The sequence below is a fragment of the Suillus clintonianus genome, assembly GCF_016758775.1.
Source record: "Suillus clintonianus strain FC179 chromosome Unknown DEU56scaffold_151, whole genome shotgun sequence".
Lineage (NCBI taxonomy): Eukaryota > Fungi > Basidiomycota > Agaricomycetes > Boletales > Suillaceae > Suillus > Suillus clintonianus.
The window spans coordinates 83,069-95,847 of NW_024539375.1; the positions used below are offsets into that span (position 1 = coordinate 83,069).

The window sequence follows — 12,779 nt, forward strand, 5'->3', positions numbered from 1 at the left end:
ATAACTTCTCGCTTCTTGCAATCGTCGTATATATTGATTATCGTTATCTTCCCGAAAGTACCTTGCATTTGAATGACTACGACGTCTGGGGATGGGAATGTTAGCTGTCTCCAGTTATTAGTGTTAAGCCGCTTGTGGATTAGTGTAACCGCGCGCGAGCGACTTTGATGGGAATATCTGTGAGAGGGGTAGATAATGTTCCATTCGGGGGTGGCTTTTGTGTTGCCTAGCGCGTCGATGAAAGGTTCTTGTAACGCGACTATGTCGTATGCTTTCGCTGTGAAGGGTCCGCTTAAGATGCAATGTTGAGCCGTATCGGATTTGTTCAAGTTCTCTTGCCAGATTCGTAGTCTTATTGCTTGATTGTCTGGTGTGTTAGACATATGGACGAGGGGAGTTGGGGTAGTCTTGCGTTTGCGGGTAGGGGGTGTATGTTCTGCGAGGTGCGAAATCAGCGTTATGATGAAGGTGCGACGTACCTCTCATAGGTCTTGTTCCTCTTGTGTTGATGTGGCGGTCTAGGGTTTCTTGGTGTCTGGGTTGGGATTGGGGCGGTGGTTCTTGATGTGCAGGCGCTTTGATGTGGGCGGGAGCCTTGGGAGGTAGGGTGACTTGTGTCCATGGTTCATCTGTAGGGTAGTATGGCATCGTGTTTTCAGGGTGCCTCGTGTCGGTGTCTATGCATTTTCTTTCGAATACGGGGCAGCTTCTTTCCCAGCTGGCGTGGTCTTCTGTTTGACATGCGGTACATCTTCTTTTGTTCCTGTTGCTACATTCGTTAGTTCTATGGTTCTCTGAGCAGTTGGCACACGTGTCGTGGTGTGAGAGGCATTCGTGAGCGATATGGCCGTAGAGCTGGCATTTGGCGCATCTTATTGGTTCCCTTTTGTTTTTCTTCATTTGCAGTCGTGCTTGATTGAGAGTTATGCCGTTTTTGATGCCTTTGTTTGCTGATTTTGGGTCCTTCATTGTTAGCATTATGTGCGCTACCTGTTGATGATTAGTTCGTTTGTTTGGTGGTTTTACCCATCTTGCCATGGTGATCGTATCGTGTTCCCAGTTGTTCTCGTGTTCTAAGACCCGGAGTTGGTCTGCATCATCTGGATCGAATTTTAGTGGAGCAAATTGAATAATTACCGGGTAAGCCCTCTCTTTGAATGTTGCCTTTGGATCTAGTTGTTTGATGAATTCCTCTTTGTTCTCGGGTTGTTTGAGGTGTGTTGCGTCTTCTTCGGTGAGCATTTCTATGATCGTTCCTCCATTTCTGTATTGAGTGACTGCTCTCATTTCTGGTGTCTTGCTGCCGTCTTTCATGATTGCTTTCAGTGCCGCCTTGATCTTTTCTACCAGTTGCGCATGTGATGTCTTGTCTGGAGCGATTGGACCATCTTGAGTAGCGTTGATGAGGATTTAACGTGCCTTGATCGCATCTCTTGCTGCTATTCTGGTGAGTTGGAGGTTTGTGTCGCCGTTTTCGATTCCTGATAGGAGTGCCGCTTTGTATCCTCCTTTCTGTGTCGAGTCCTTGATTTGAGTGGTGAGTGTTACTACAGTGTCCTGCATCTTTTCTAGTCTGCTATCGATGGATGTCACTTCGATGGTGTTGTTTTCTGATTCTTTGGTTGTTTTGGCGGTTTCATCTAGTTTGATTTGTATGTCTTTGAGTTGTGTTACTGAGGCGGCTAAATTTTCGGAGGTTTCGAGGATCTTTGCGATATGGGGCGATATTGCTGATATGACATTGTTGGCTATTGCTTTTGCCATTTCTATCGTTGCCATCTCTTCGAATATGTATGCTACTGCTTTGATAGCTGCTTGGGCCTGGTTGGATATTCCCGCTAGTTGAGCAACGTGGAAGAGTATATCTGACAGGTTTTCAGCCGAATACGGCTTGCCGCTGATGGCTAGGGCCGTTCTATCCATGAAGCTTTTGGCACTCACTAGGTCTTTAACCTCTCCCTTGTAGCCCTGCATCACTTCATTCATAGCTAGTCTCGAGGATGTTCTTTTTCCAGGAATACACAAGAACCAGGAAAAATTTTCCTGGTTCTTGTGTACCGTTTTGTATCGGCATACTGTTTTTATGGTCTTTTTGTTTTTGTTTTGTTTTTGTGGATTTAGTCTATTGATATTATGATTCTATTCTATAGGCAGTATGCAGGAGAGAAGGCTTGGGTAGCGTCGACGCCGTGGGGCGCGATGCTGGGTTGGAGGTGTTCCGGGGTCCTTCTCGGGGGTGCCACTTGGTATTGGTCCAAGAAGCGATTTTACCGACTACTTAGGTTACGATACGACTACGATCGCTGCTGTGACTTGGTGTTGTCATTCTGATAATTCTGACAGCGCACTCCATCCTTTACGAAACTGGGGGACCCTGACAACAACCACACCCACTAGGATTTCAGCTTTAGAGTGTTTAATGTTTGAATCAGACTCTAGTCACATTTTTGAAGCACTGGCACAAGCCTGGAAATACCGCTCAACATTCCCGTCTCCCAGTGAGTCGTTGCATTTCCCCCACTAACTGTATCAAATGTGCTATTGTGCAGGGATGACCTGGGTAGATTTTAACCGGTGACCACTGCTGCATCCACCGCGTTAATGAGCATGACCAGTGTCCTTCAATTTACGTGAAATAATACCTCGTCGATAGCGTTAATGACAGGTTTGCAAGCTCACTTGTCCTTGGTGGACAATATTCTTTCTTCTGCGCGTGAGGTTCTGGTTCTTTTTTCCGGCTGCCGTTCTGACGGACTTTTCTACATGTAGGTACATCATTATTGTGCCCGGTATGTTTCCTACACGATACTAGTACCACTCTTTTTTCATGATATAAATCCTGGACTGCATGCGCACGCATAGCGTGTCTACATAGCGGCCTACCATTTGTTGCTGCCTGATACTCATATCACAGCCTTTCATTAGTTCATCAAACGTTGCCTGCTTGGTATGTGAGCAGAATGGCGACCTGCTATGTTCGAAGTCATCCGTACCCGTACCTCTGATTCTGACAGTGATTCTAGAAAAACTTGTATTTTGCTACAACGATGTAACGAGACTACATATTGAAATGTGGAATAAATGTGGTCCAAGCTACTGTGTCGTACACGCCAAGAGGCAGCGATCGTAAGCTCAGCATCATGAGTACAATGAGTATAATGCGTGCAACAATATATATGCAAGGGATAATGAGAGGCCATAGTGTAAGATTGATTAATACAAGTCTGGGCACTGTAGAAGACTATGTATGCATACTGGCCTAGGACTCTCAGTCCCAGCAAAGTATGCATACAGGCTTCTTTGTATTGATACTAGCACTCGGACACAATGTTGAACTTCTCTGGCTGATCCTCATTCCCAATTTGGGTACTCCCATCTATTCTTGCTGGCTATATTAATCCCTCGACTAAAAATAGGTTGTCTGCATCAGTTTCCCTCAATTCGTACTGCTTCTCCACCTATAAATATGTCACCCCTCCTTCTTGGTTCTTGCTGGCTATATTAATACATCAGTTCCAGCCTATAATCTCCACCCCCTTAAATCTCGCACCCTTCCGGACCCTTCCGTTCTTACCGGTTCTTGCCAACTTGTTCCTGACAGATCCTGGCCCAGCCCCTCAGAGCCACGTGACAACTTCGTGATGAATTTTTGACCGTCCCTTCAAGCCACGTGACAAGTTCACGATGAATTTGACTAAGTCCCTGCAAGCCACGTCACAAGTTCACGATGAATTTTGACTAAGTCCCTGCAAGCCACGTGACGAGTTCACGATGAATTTCGACTAAGTCCCTGCATAATAAGTATGAGACATATAAACTGTTTACTGCGGTACCTAAGCTTGTGACACGATGCTGAAATGTTGACTACATGGTATTGAAAAAATTGACATGAGACATGATTGGGGTTTCCTAACGAGACACTCAATTTTCCTGTGTTCGACGAAGATCATTGTGTCAAAAAATAGTGTATTTTGAGTAAAGACGGCGAATACATGTAATATGACAAGAACAATATACGATATACAGCAAACATGATGGCAAGAACACAACATCCTCAGTGAACCAATTTGTGTGACCTAGAACTAAAGTTCAAAGCGGAAGTGAAAAAAATTGTTAAACTTACTTTCGTGGCTTTCTTCCCATACCGTCAGCACCAATATTATTAGCTTCTGTTGTGCGAGTGGATGGAACATGAACTCGGCTGCTACGGCGCACTTGGTTATTGACGATATCATCTAGAGGCTGCAAATTCTCCATGGGCTCGTTGTCAGCAGGTAGCTGGCTACTTGGTGCAGCTGTGGTGGCCCGCGGAGGAGTCTCAGCAGGCGGTAATGAACTTGGGTGAGTCGCTGGTGCCGCAGGAGGCACAGAAGGGGAATCACGATGGTGAGTCGCCGGCACTGGGGGAGGGGAATCATGATGGTGAGTCGCTGGCGCCGCAGGAGGCACAGAAGGGGGAGGGGAATCACGATATAGACCATGGGAAGGTCCAGTTCCTCCTCTGAATGGACGGGGCCGAGGTACCTTCTTATAGTTACCAGAGGGGCTCTTCGACTTGATACGAGCTAAAGCACTGCGGAAGCGCGGGGGTGAAAGTATAGACTGAGATGGTTGTGAATTGTCAGCATACGGAAATGGAGGTAAGATAAGTTGGGGACCCTCGGTCCCATCTGCAGTAGATTGGAGTAGGTATGATTGTGAATCCGCCAGGAAGTTGTCAAGGGCCTCGTTTGACAGATCAAAAGAATTGCCGGGAATGAGATTGAGTGAATCGTCGGGAATGGGATCGAATGAGAACTCGCCCGACATATCGAGTGAATCGTCAATAGGATGAAATGAGAAAGGGTTAATGGGGGGGTTAATGGGGAAGAATTGATCGGCCGAGGCATGCGGCACTTCTTGAGTTGCAGTCGGAGCAGCGAGGAAGTCGGTGGTGTCCATAAGGGGCACGATAGTATCAATACTCGATGGAGACGGCACAATAGTATCCATACTTGACGGAGACGGCACAATAGTATCCATACTTGACGGAGACGAGTATGGGACGGAGGTGTCCATAAGGGGCACAATAGTATCCATACTCGAGGGAGACGAGTCTGGGATGCGCTCCTGGACAGAAGCAGCTGTGGAGAAACACAGAAACACCATCAGCATTACCTAACCAGAAGACCACACCGACTTACCAAAAGCGCCCTTCAAAAAAGTAGTGAATGGTTCGATGATTCGTGTGTGATGGTCAGGCAGTGTATCACGAAAGTTGAGGCCGGTAGTACCCTTCCCATGGTGGAAACTATAGAGCAACATGAAATCAAGGTAACCGAGCACAAAAACAAACACTAACCTGTAAACGCGAAGATCCCCACCTACACGAGGGTCTGGTCCCCCAATGTACACGCTCCCGTTCCAACCTGTCGTGTCGTGGATGGACTGTAGAAGTTGTCCGATCAATCCACCCAGCCCTTCAATGCATCTGTGGGAATGTTAGTATTGCTGCAACATGTTCAGAGACATGTACGCACTGCAACTTTGCAGAGTCACTGGGATTAGACAGTGCCTCCATCTCAGCCTTGGCCTTCTGCACACGTAGCTCACATTCAGCTTTCGCCTCCCGCTCCATCTTCAGCACATATTCTTGTCCCCGCGCAGTCATGGCCTTCGTTGCTTCTGTACGAAGCAAGGCCATGCGATTTTGTTGAGTGCATGATGCTATCTTAGATGAGATCTCATCCTTGATGGCGTTGTTGTCCTTGTACTCGGTTTGAATAAAATATTCCACAGCAGACGGCCCACGAGTGCGAGCAGTGGTGGAGCCCATGAGCTTCGTAATCGTTTTAGTGAATTGTGTCACTCGTCCTTGCGCAGCGGCGGAGTTGCTGCGGTAGAAGTAAGAACGGAGTTTCTGTAACACGTATAAGCAACCGTAATACAACAGGTGTGTGGCCAACTTACGGAACGACATTTTTGGAGATGTAATCCTAATTCAACTGTCTGCTCTTCTGATAACTGGGATTTGGTAAGTGGAACACCAGTCTCGCTGTCTTTGAAATGCACAGCAGCTTCAGGCCAGTTCTCGAACCATTCACGGGATGTATTCGCAAAGAAGACAGTTGTTTCGCCCTGCAGCTGGCTGAGGCGGAATGCATCCACCTTAGTTTTCAGCCAAGCCGACTGTTCGCGTGTCATCCATGATACACCAGGCATCTACGAACCGGCGGCATTAGGCTAAAATGAATTTCATCACCTATGTCACATACCTTATGTTTTTTTTAGATGAGTCTCCGCGCTGGTGTTGCAGGCGTGTACTGATACTCCATTTGGGACGGACTTTGAATCTTATTTTTGCATTATCCAATGAGAAGGGCTGATTGCACGGAGTTACCCGACAAAAGCTATTATAAGTGGCTGGAATTTCAACAATCTCACATCACATCACTGCTATTACCCCCGCTTGACCTCGTTTGTCTGATACCCCCGTTTGACCTCGTTTGTCCAAAATGAAAGTTTTCCCAGCCTCGTCAAGGAACAAACTTTCACTTTATCCGAACTAGCAAGCGCCATAGAGCTTGTGCGGGACCAGCGTGGTGAGTGTGAGCCTCTGGCTAATTCTCACTGGGCTGAATGGTTATTCTAGCCATAATAGAGGCGCACGCTAACCACAGTCTACCCGAATTTACGGATGACCTTGTGCTTGGCCACTGCCCTGCATGTGTTTTTCGTGCACACAAGCACTCGTGCTATGTTTGTGGTACAATTGGTGAGCATTTAATATTTCCGTACTCAACGTTCAACCTTACAACCCACGGCAGATGACGAGGGTGGTGAGTCACAGAGTACCCACACAAATGACGAGGGTGGTGAGTCACAGAGTGACACATCGACAACTGACAGCATTGACGCTGCTCCTGCCCTCGTCGGCAACACTGTCGCTGCTCCCACCATCAATGCAGCACCCGTTGTCGTCAACACTGTCGCTGCTCCCACCATCAATGCAGCACCTGTTGTCGTCAACGCCGCTGCTGCTCCCACCATTCGTGCAGCTGCTCCCACCCTCGTCAACACTGCTGTCCACACTACTCAACACTCAAGCACCTCTGCATCGGTGCGCTGGTATGTCATTACTGTTGGACGTGAAACTGGGGTCTTTCAAGGATGGTACGTACTCCGAGATCTGCTGGTCTATTATTTTATTCAATTTTCTCCCAGGCACAATGTGCATGTGCATGTCGTCGGTGTTCCAGGAGCTTGTTTTGCGCGTTACTCCTCTCTAGCTGTCGCCCAGGCTGCCTATGGACAGGCTTTGGATGATGGCGCAGTCAATCAGGTGCCGCTCTAGGAGTAAAATACTGTACTGTACATTTATGTGTGGCCTGTCCCGTTTCTTGCATCCAATATGATGATACCAATTGCTGTCATGTGTGTGTGTGTGTGTGATATTTATATTCGACGATAACCTATTCATGCTCAACAGCGTGGTCTAGAGTACATTGTATGATAATTGGCGGCTGTGACCATACCGTAAAGTCTATATACCAGTAAGTGTATTGCTGTCGTTTATTTTTATATTTGACGGTAACGATGATTCATGCTCAAACGGCATGGTCTAGAGTACATTGTGTGATAACTGTCCCGAAGTGGTGGCTGTGACCGTACCAAAAGTCTATATACCAGTAAGTGTTTATGTCTGTTAACGTACCCTTACTAAGGGCTCTTTGTATCATACCACTCATCTGTCTCGTTTGATGGGACACCGTCGTAAGTCTTCACCGGACCGCCAAGAAGCGCGCAAACAGTCTAAGAAAATACATTATTTGCGGTAAGTGTTTCTCGCATTCTGAACCAGAAGTGGACATAGGGATTTGACATGATATTAGACATGTCGGGTATGAACGATCCAAAGCACGACAGAGATCAAGGCAGGCAAAGGGAGCCAATAAGGTATATTCAAATACTACATCTACTGACATTCAGTACTAATTTGTGCAGGCCACACTAGACGCCTATGAGGCAATGGAAGAAATATGGAGCAGGACTTATACCGGTGGTAGCCGGAACCACAATGGGTGCCAGCCTCGAGTTATCGCTGTTCTTCAAGAAGTAGATGTGCGAGGGTGGAGTGCTGTTAGACCAGCTGTTTTGGAAGGAATATCAGAGGCCCGGGTTTTACTGAAGGACGCGGAAGACCTGGTCACAGCGGTCAAAAGTTTAGATGGTCCATGTACTCCACATCTCCAAACTGAATGTTCCTGTCTTATTTCTACAGCACGTCTCTACCTTGCCGCCGAAGAGGAGATCGTGTCCCTCATGGATGAAGACGAGGGAGCTCTTGATGCCGCACTGCTTAGCGATGGACTAGTATGGCAGCATATAGAAAAGTAGTGTCACGTGACCAGATAAACAATGTTGAAATGCAGTACGTACATCGTATAGCATGTGCCCACATTATTTTCATTGCCATGGTCAAAAACTCTCGGGTATGAAAGTTGGACAAGTATCAGCGGCAGTTCATGGAGGAGAATCAAGCTGCACACAAGCGACGACGCAATGAAGAAACTCAATTGCATGTTCCCGAGGGAAGTGCATATCATGCACATACCTCTGTAGACGTTATGATCAGGAGCCGTCCCACCATCAAAACTACATACTTTCAAAATGCCAACACGTCTCCGGCTGTACCCACTAGTTCCTCGATCACAAACCTTGGGAGTTCCGAGACTTTTGATTTCGCTTCTTATTTCAATGATGATCAACCATACCTCGATTATCTTGCCGACACCAGCACAGATACCACACCAGTGAAAGCCAAACGGCCACGCGCACCGGTGGTGTGTGCTATTTCTATATCTTGATTGCAATTTTTTTCATTCGGTGATATTCAGGATGACCCTCAAAAACAATGGCTGCAGGAGCGTGATAATTTTCTCAAGGAATTCATTCGGCTAGAAGGGCATGGAGATGATGCATGGCACATGCATTGTCATGGGGAGCAGACATGCGTAAACCAGCCGTCTATTCGGTGTACTGATTGTGAAGGATTACAGTTGTACTGTCAGTCTTGTGTCATCTCACTGCACCGCGCAGCGCCTTTGCACCGTGTTGAAGTATGTATTCACATTGCTTTGCGTTCTTTAAAATTGACTATACTATCAGATTTGGACTGGGAAATACTTCCAGCGCAGCAACTTAAGAGACTTAGGGCTACGTGTCCAACTCGGACATCCAACTGGTGTCCGTTGCTGCAATCCCTCTCCTGCTTTCCAGGACGACTTCGTCGTCCTTGACATCACCGGTGTCCACAGTATCATGCTAGATTTCTGCAAACTGCGAGACAGCGCAAACACACACTACCCAACTCCTGCGCACTCACTGGTACCCAGCAACCGTCACAGATCCCCGAACTGCTGCAACATTCCGGGTCCTTGATCACTTCCAAATGATACACTTTTGAGTCGAAAGGATCCGCGTTTGAATAATTACCAAGCATTGGCACGTCTAACGGATAATACTAGGAGGTACCAGACTAAGGTAGGCGCATTGACTATTGAATCATTTTTTCACAGCTAACGTGAGTATAAGGACCGTTATGAAGCTTTCCTACGGATAGAGTCGGCAATTTCGACATATACTATCTCTTAAACGTGCCGGGCGTGGCCATGAACCTGGTGGCGCTCTCGGCACAACGGAAGGAGAACTCGCCGTACTGTGCCCGGCTTGTCCGCAACCTGGCAAAAACTTGCCTTTGGGTTGGGGAGACATTGAGGCCACAACACAAGTAAGTTTTGCTTTTTTCATTGGGATATTTATGCTCAAGAAATGTAGATGGCTTTATGCTTTATTTCTGGCAATGGACGCTAACTTTCGCTTATGCCGCCGCAATAAGTCCTCTGAGCAGGCAGACCCTAGCCTTAGCCAAGGCTGGGCTTATTTCGTAGAACAAAGTGGATTCAAAGATGTTCTTGCTTATGCCAGCCAGGTACAAGAGGTGAGGTTGATATATGGTTTAGTGTATCATTCGCTGATATCGTGTTTAGAAAAGTTCTTGTGCCAGTCACAACGCCGTTAATCTTGCCGACACCAAGAATTCACGGGGACTGGCTGCCACAGGCGTCGGCGCCATCGTTTGTGCTCGTCATAACCTCACACGTCCGTCCTCAGTTGGAGATCTCCAAAAAGGAGAAAGGTACGCGTCTCTGATATCTTTGACGTCATCTAATCACACGGACTTAGATATGTGAATATGGATTTCCTGTTCTTCTCGACTTTGCAACACTCTGGCGAGGTTCTCGTTCTCAATATCTCATATGATATTGCATGTCAATGGAGTAAGCATTTGTGGGAGCGGATGTCACGCTATCCGTCCCAGATCCATTTTTCGGGCGACTCGAAAATTTTAACATTCCTCATTCCCAAATTTCATCTGCCGGCGCATATTGCAGCATGTCAAACTTCGTATTCTCTAACCTTATCAAAGGCATGGCGCGGACTGACGGTGAAGCCATTGAACGCGGATGGTCAAACATGAATCCTATCGCTACCAGCACGCGTGTGAAATGGGTCCAGGGTCAAGACGCGACATCTTGGATGACCACTTGGCGGACTGGAATTGGCGTAAAGTGTCAACTTGGGTATGTATTACACATAGATTGTGCCTTCGTCTCTGACAGTTTAATAGGTCCTTCACTGCTCAAAAAACTCAAGGAGGCAATTCCAGAATGTTATCAGCATGCTGTAGATCTTCGGGACTTCGAGGAAGCTATCCCGTCTTCGAGTCTTAGTGCCTGGCGGAAGTTGGTAGAAGATTGGGAGGGTGATCGTTCAAAGCCGAACCCGTTCGAGATTAAAGTGTCAGGTATGTTTTCGCTTGTATGATATTTGCAATCTTTGACATGTACACTACAGTTGTCACCCAGGCGTCTGTCAGACTCGAGCTCTCTCAGCTTGAAGCCCAGCAGCTAAGACAAGGGATTGATGCCTCCCTCCACCCAGATGTCTCCCCTAGCGTATTAATAGCTGTTGGGATCGACCTAGAGGCTTTACAGTATGTCTGTCTTTCGCACTGACAACAAGCTGGTCTTAACAAGTTGCTTTACCTCTCAGACGTCGGCTCGCAACGGACACTGCGAACATTGGAATCCACGCCACCGATAATCAACTGTCTGCTATGCAACAACGCATCAATGCACTGCGCCGTCGGATTGAACAGTGGATCCAAATCCAAATGCTATATATCCCCAGTGTTGCCAGACTTCGAGCGTACACCTCTGATACTGAGGATACCACCCTTGAGGAGCCTGTTCACACCATCAAACTGTGGATGCCGTCTGCAGTGGTGAAAGCGGGCATGTCTTGCGATGTGAATCTGTGTAACATCGAGTGGAAGTTACGCTGTGCCCAGGCGCATGATGGTCTCCAGGAGCTCCGGCAACACCTACGACTCAAACGCCATCTCACTGGGTTCAAGAAGAACTGGTTAACTGGCCAACGAGCGCACACGAGATCCCGTGCCGTCATTGATACTGTCCAGGCGAAAATAGACGCTGCCGCAACAAAGTATCGCACGGCATGGAGGGCACTTGATGACTTAGCCGATGCACTCCTACGCCTTGATTGGGAAATTGAATTCCCAAAGCTCGAAGATGAGCATATTCGTGGTATGACTGAGGCGCAGGCGGGAGGTTTGGTGTCAGAAGGTCGAAGATTCGTAGCCGTGTCTTGGATTTGGAAGCAGCGCCATGGAGCGGGTGAGGAAGAACTTTCTGAAGGTGAGAGTCGCTATGTATTTGATGTAGTTTTTTCTAATCGGAAACAGCAATGCGCGTTGAGTGGTGCAAGGCACGAGCTCGTGCCAACAGGTGGGCAGAGGAGGTCGAACTTGTGCAGGAGGAGATGCGACGTGTATTAGCTTTGAGTGGAATGCAGGTTGGTGGGAAGAACGCGCAACCTCCAGAATATATGATGGAGCAATGGAGCACGAGGGAGCAGTTGCATATGCCTTGCGACAGGCTAAGATCCGCCGGTCCATGCGGAACGACTGTCTTTTCCTGTGGGATGTGGTTCCCAGCCTTCTCTCTGTTCAAACCACTACAGAACGAGCACCTGTACCCGCCACGACTACTGCATAGCAAACCGGAGGCTATTTGTTTGTTTTTTGGCGCTTTTTTCTCATTTTCCTGCATTTCATCCTGCCATGCATCCCTTGTTACTAGACTACTACGTGCAATACATCGTCTTTCATTGTGATTACAGACGAGTGACCACACTAACCGCACGCCTACACCCGCTATGATATTTTTGCCATCTCTCTCTTTATTATGCCTATTTGGGATATGTCGCGAGCGGGAGTATGCAGTGGTTCGAACTTCGAACTGATTTGATTCAAATCATAGAAGGAGGGATTCAGAAGGCACCTAGTGAATTTGATGGTCCGGGGTTGGCACATAAAATAGCAGTGCGGGGAAGGGATCTAAGATTACTATCATTGTTATACTACTTATTTGGTCAATATAACCTATTAGAACTGTCCGAAGAAGCACACTATAGCTCCCAAGGTGTGTATGCATACAAGGAAAGGCTCCCAAGGTGTGTATGCATACAGGGAGGCGTTGTAAATAGCTGGTGAGTATGGATACATACCCTTCTACAGTGGCCAGGGGTGTATTAATACCCCTGCCAGGGTGTGGTGAATACAGGCCGGATGCTGGAATCATTTCTTCTCGGATCACCTGTCTAGTGCGTCTGTTGAGTACACAATGAAACACTAGGGAAGAAACCTCGCAGTTCTT

At 47.4% G+C, this 12,779-nt stretch overlaps 3 protein-coding genes across 3 annotated transcripts; 1 reads left to right on the plus strand and 2 right to left on the minus strand.

Moving 5' to 3' along the window:
* Positions 1-945: 945 nt before the first annotated feature.
* Positions 946-1,287, minus strand: DEU56DRAFT_714104 (uncharacterized protein; the record flags this gene model as incomplete). Its single annotated transcript, XM_041347556.1, has 1 exon — positions 946-1,287. A coding segment is annotated over one exon (342 nt), but the record flags the coding sequence as incomplete, so codon positions are not given.
* A 2,767-nt stretch (positions 1,288-4,054) lies between these two features.
* Positions 4,055-6,201, minus strand: DEU56DRAFT_761359 (uncharacterized protein; the record flags this gene model as incomplete). The annotated part of the gene is made up of 6 exons (XM_041350525.1): positions 4,055-4,076; positions 4,124-5,123; positions 5,184-5,290; positions 5,342-5,470; positions 5,520-5,899; positions 5,950-6,201. 6 exons carry the CDS (start codon positions 6,199-6,201, stop codon positions 4,055-4,057), a joined length of 1,890 nt encoding a protein of 629 aa, XP_041202034.1.
* A 2,303-nt stretch (positions 6,202-8,504) lies between these two features.
* On the plus strand, positions 8,505-12,119 carry DEU56DRAFT_874102 (uncharacterized protein; the record flags this gene model as incomplete). The annotated part of the gene is made up of 14 exons (XM_041355918.1): positions 8,505-8,822; positions 8,877-9,098; positions 9,148-9,295; positions 9,330-9,412; positions 9,602-9,769; positions 9,809-9,970; positions 10,029-10,177; positions 10,225-10,436; positions 10,469-10,540; positions 10,670-10,846; positions 10,897-11,035; positions 11,095-11,759; positions 11,807-11,905; positions 11,929-12,119. 14 exons carry the CDS (start codon positions 8,505-8,507, stop codon positions 12,117-12,119), a joined length of 2,805 nt encoding a protein of 934 aa, XP_041202035.1.
* Positions 12,120-12,779: the final 660 nt, after the last annotated feature.